Source organism: Phalaenopsis equestris, unplaced genomic scaffold (assembly GCF_001263595.1).
Source record: "Phalaenopsis equestris unplaced genomic scaffold, ASM126359v1 Scaffold203858, whole genome shotgun sequence".
Lineage (NCBI taxonomy): Eukaryota > Viridiplantae > Streptophyta > Magnoliopsida > Asparagales > Orchidaceae > Phalaenopsis > Phalaenopsis equestris.
In genome coordinates, this window is record NW_018223454.1 from 218 (window position 1) to 3,989 (window position 3,772).

A 3,772-nucleotide genomic window follows, 5' to 3' on the forward strand; every position below is an offset into this window, starting at 1 on the left:
CTGATCAATGGAAGTTTATGTTCAAGCACCTACTCTAATAATAACTCTCGTATTTTTTTGTACCACACTTGTAGGATTTGAGATATCATAAACCTAATAATCATATTTTTACTTGAATCATATGTGCTAATGCAAAAGGTTTAATAACAATTTTAATTATAAGATCTCAACCAGTTATTTATTTTGTCTATGGTCATCCTACAAGAAGTTATAATTTGAAATTTTATCTATCTCGATATAACTTTCAAATGGGGCACTCATCTAGACTCTGCTTTAACATTAGCACATTTATAATAAAGTTCCTAAAGATACTAAATTAGTATACAAAAAGACACCTCATGCTTGGGTCTTAGATTGTACTTATATAGTCCACTAGTTTTTTTTCTTCTAACTTAATATGTAGTTTAGTTCCTTCATCTCTTCCTTTTGTCATGTATGTTTGTCATGAGATAACCTTACGATGTGTGACTTCCTTGTTTGGGCTATTGCCTCAATGAACTCACCAAGTCCTTATTCTACCATCTTCATAATATTTGAGATGTCACATGCCATTTATCAAATATAATACAACATAAGCAAGTGATGACAAGTTTGTGTGTAAACTAGTATCATCTTACACTGTAGTTTGTAAGTTACCACTCCCTAGAATATCATATAGTCTCAAATTATTTATGATGAGCATCAAGCCCATCGCCAATTATTGTGACCAATAGAAATTCCATCATTAGAAAGCATAGTGATAAAAATAATCATTTTGGATGAAATCCATGAGTAAAAGTTTGATAATGATATTATTATGAGTAGCATGCACATTAATAAAAGTATAACAAACATCATCAACAATAAGGTATTTTCTTTAGAGCTAAAAATCATAAGAAAATTTATGAAAATGAACTTAAAAAATGAGCTATATTAAAAAATTTCTTGAGGGATATAAAATCATTATTTAAATTTCCTTTATATGAATTCACAATGGATACTAGAGATTGATTCCTATGATAAATTTTATTGGATGGTGGATGGACTAAGCTCAACAAAAATTGAATTAGAGCAGACGAATGATTGCATATGGATGGTATATCGATTATACTTTCAAGGATGATATATCAGATATAAATATTAGAACATCTGGTGATAAATGATACCATGAGTATATTAGGGTTTAGAATCAGAATTTTGGTATGTAGAAATTTGGAGTAATTGTGAACATTACTATTAACCTTTTAGTAAATCTAATTATAACAAATTTCATTGTCTCTCTACCAGCAATAACTCTAAAATCGGGCAATGTATCCTTATCAATTGGATTTCAGAACCAAATTCATTGACATATTATTTTTGAGACTCGTAACATCCCAAGTCGAATGCAAGGAATGAGATAGCTATATCCCCTCTACCTAGTCTACCTACTTGAACAAGACCTGCTCACTTTTGCCTAACTTATTCGATTGATCTAGAGCCTTTAGCTCAACTTTGAGCAACTCAAACCTGCACAATATGATGCCTCAAAGTTTATTTTAGGACGAAGATATTGCTCTTGGCTCGTACAATCAATGGTTAACTCTACCAATATTAAACATCAAAATCACTTCTTCACATTCATTTTCAAATGCCTCTTACATAAATGATGCACTTAATCTCAAAATTTCAACTAAAATAAGTAGTGGGTGACAATAATGCTATGGAACAAAGCTTTTTTTCTCCCCTTAACTTTAAAAATTGTAATTCTTATAAATACATGCAATAAAACATATTTTTATCACTTAAACCAATAGAAGTAACATGCTTGCAACCTTCAAGGACATGCCATTCATATTCAATTCAGAAGAAACATATTACTTTATAAAATAGGCTACAACATGACCTCATTAAATATGGCATAGAAGGAATCTTAACCCTCTCTAGCTACCTCATAAACTAAAATATTAAAGAATAAATATAACTTATTTGCATGATCTAATACATATCATTCTATTTCAAGTATTTACAACTTCAATTTTAACATATATGCCCTTTTACCCTTGAGTTAAAATAGTGATATTTTCGAAGTGATAGGAGAGATTTGGGTGGTATAAATGTTAATAGTAAAATTTAGGTGTTGGATACGTAAATACATTAGAATTAGGTGGTATTTTTGTAAATATTCTATACAAATAATGAGGGTGATTAGAATATATTATCAGAAAAAAATTAGGTTAGAATGAAGCCCTAAATTATTATATTAATTATAGACAGCCCAACCGAATCCAATGGCTCATTCAGTCGTAATATATAGATTCATCTTGGAACTCTTTATTTATTTCAAGGAAAAATTACATGCGCAGCACACAATTCTTATATATTTACATTTCAGACCTAATAGTTTATTTTTAGCACTCTTTTATTTTATTTCCAAGTAATATGATTAATTATTAAGAGTAAAGTGTGAATATAGTTCCTGATTATCTACATGAAGCTGCTTTAGAGTTTGTTTGGGACAACTGCAGCTATTTTAGAAACAGACAGTTGTGAACCCGCTGAAATAGAAGTTGTTGTTCAAAAATCTGTGATGATTTTTTTTTTTTAAGTCAGATCGCAGCTAGCATCCACCGTACATAGTTAGGTGTGATGAGAAAACGTAGCTTTTAGTTGCAGTTTTTTAAGAACGTGGACAGCAGAGCACAGTTTTGTCAAACTGAAAAAACAACGATTCGTCATCTCGCTGCAGCCTCAAGAAAACCCTTAGCCTTTTAGAGTTTGTAGAAGTGTCAAAATAGGTCCTGACTATTTTAAAATTGAATTCCAGTACTCGTTTATGAAAACTATTTTTACTCTAATTCAGACAATCTGTGATTATTTTGACACTTCTATGAACTCTGGATCTAATATAATGACCATGACAACTTTGGCTCTTTACTCATTAAACATTGGATCAACTACTTTAAGGCTTCCATGTAACACTTATCTCCAGCTCAATCCAACTGGCAGCCAAAGCCATAAATCCCCACCCCACTCCCTCCACCTCCTACCTCCCATCTCCCATCCTCCAACCATGGCCACCTCCTCCCATCTCTTCCTCCTCGCCGCCGCCTTCACTGCCATCATCGGAATCACGTCCGCCGCAACCGCCGCATCTCCGGCCCCCATCGGCCCGTCAAATCTCACCGGTATTCTCGACAAGGGCGGGCAGTATAACTCGTTCATTCGCCTTCTCCGATCCACGCAGATTGACAAGCAGCTTCAAAGTCAGCTCGACAATTCCTTTAATGGACTGACCATCTTCGCTCCTACTGATAATGCCTTCAATAATCTCAAGCCTGGAACTCTCAATGGGCTCAGCTCGCAGGACCAAGTTAACCTTGTCCTCTCCCATGTATTGCCCAGGTAAATGTTAAAGATGATAACTTTTAGGGGCTTTTACATATTTGCCACTCAATTCCTATGAATTTACATATCTAACACATTAGAAAATCCACATTATAAAATCATCCATTCTTAATAAACTATGTTGTTGATAAAACAGGTATTACAGCCTCTCAACATTCCAGACGGCCAGCAACCCGGTGTCAACTCAGGCGTCAGGCCCCGACGGCGTGTACACGGTCAACGTCACGAGCACCACGAATCAAGTCAACGTCACGACAGGTGTTGTCGAAAGTCAGGTCAACAACGCTCTCTTTTCCGACTTCCCCCTCGCCGTGTACTCGGTCGACAAGGTCCTCCTTCCTTCCGAGCTCTTCGGAGCAAAGCCGCCGACGGCGGCGCTGGCGCCGGAGCCGGAGCCCGCGGAAGG

General features: G+C 35.3%; 1 protein-coding gene across 1 annotated transcript; it reads left to right on the forward strand.

The window, feature by feature from the left end:
* Window positions 1-2,921: 2,921 nt before the first annotated feature.
* LOC110036218 (fasciclin-like arabinogalactan protein 9) lies at window positions 2,922-3,770 on the forward strand (the record flags this gene model as incomplete). Its single annotated transcript, XM_020740613.1, has 2 exons — window positions 2,922-3,363; window positions 3,503-3,770. Coding segments are annotated over exons 1-2 (600 nt in total), but the record flags the coding sequence as incomplete, so codon positions are not given.
* Between the last annotated feature and the right edge of the window lie 2 nt (window positions 3,771-3,772).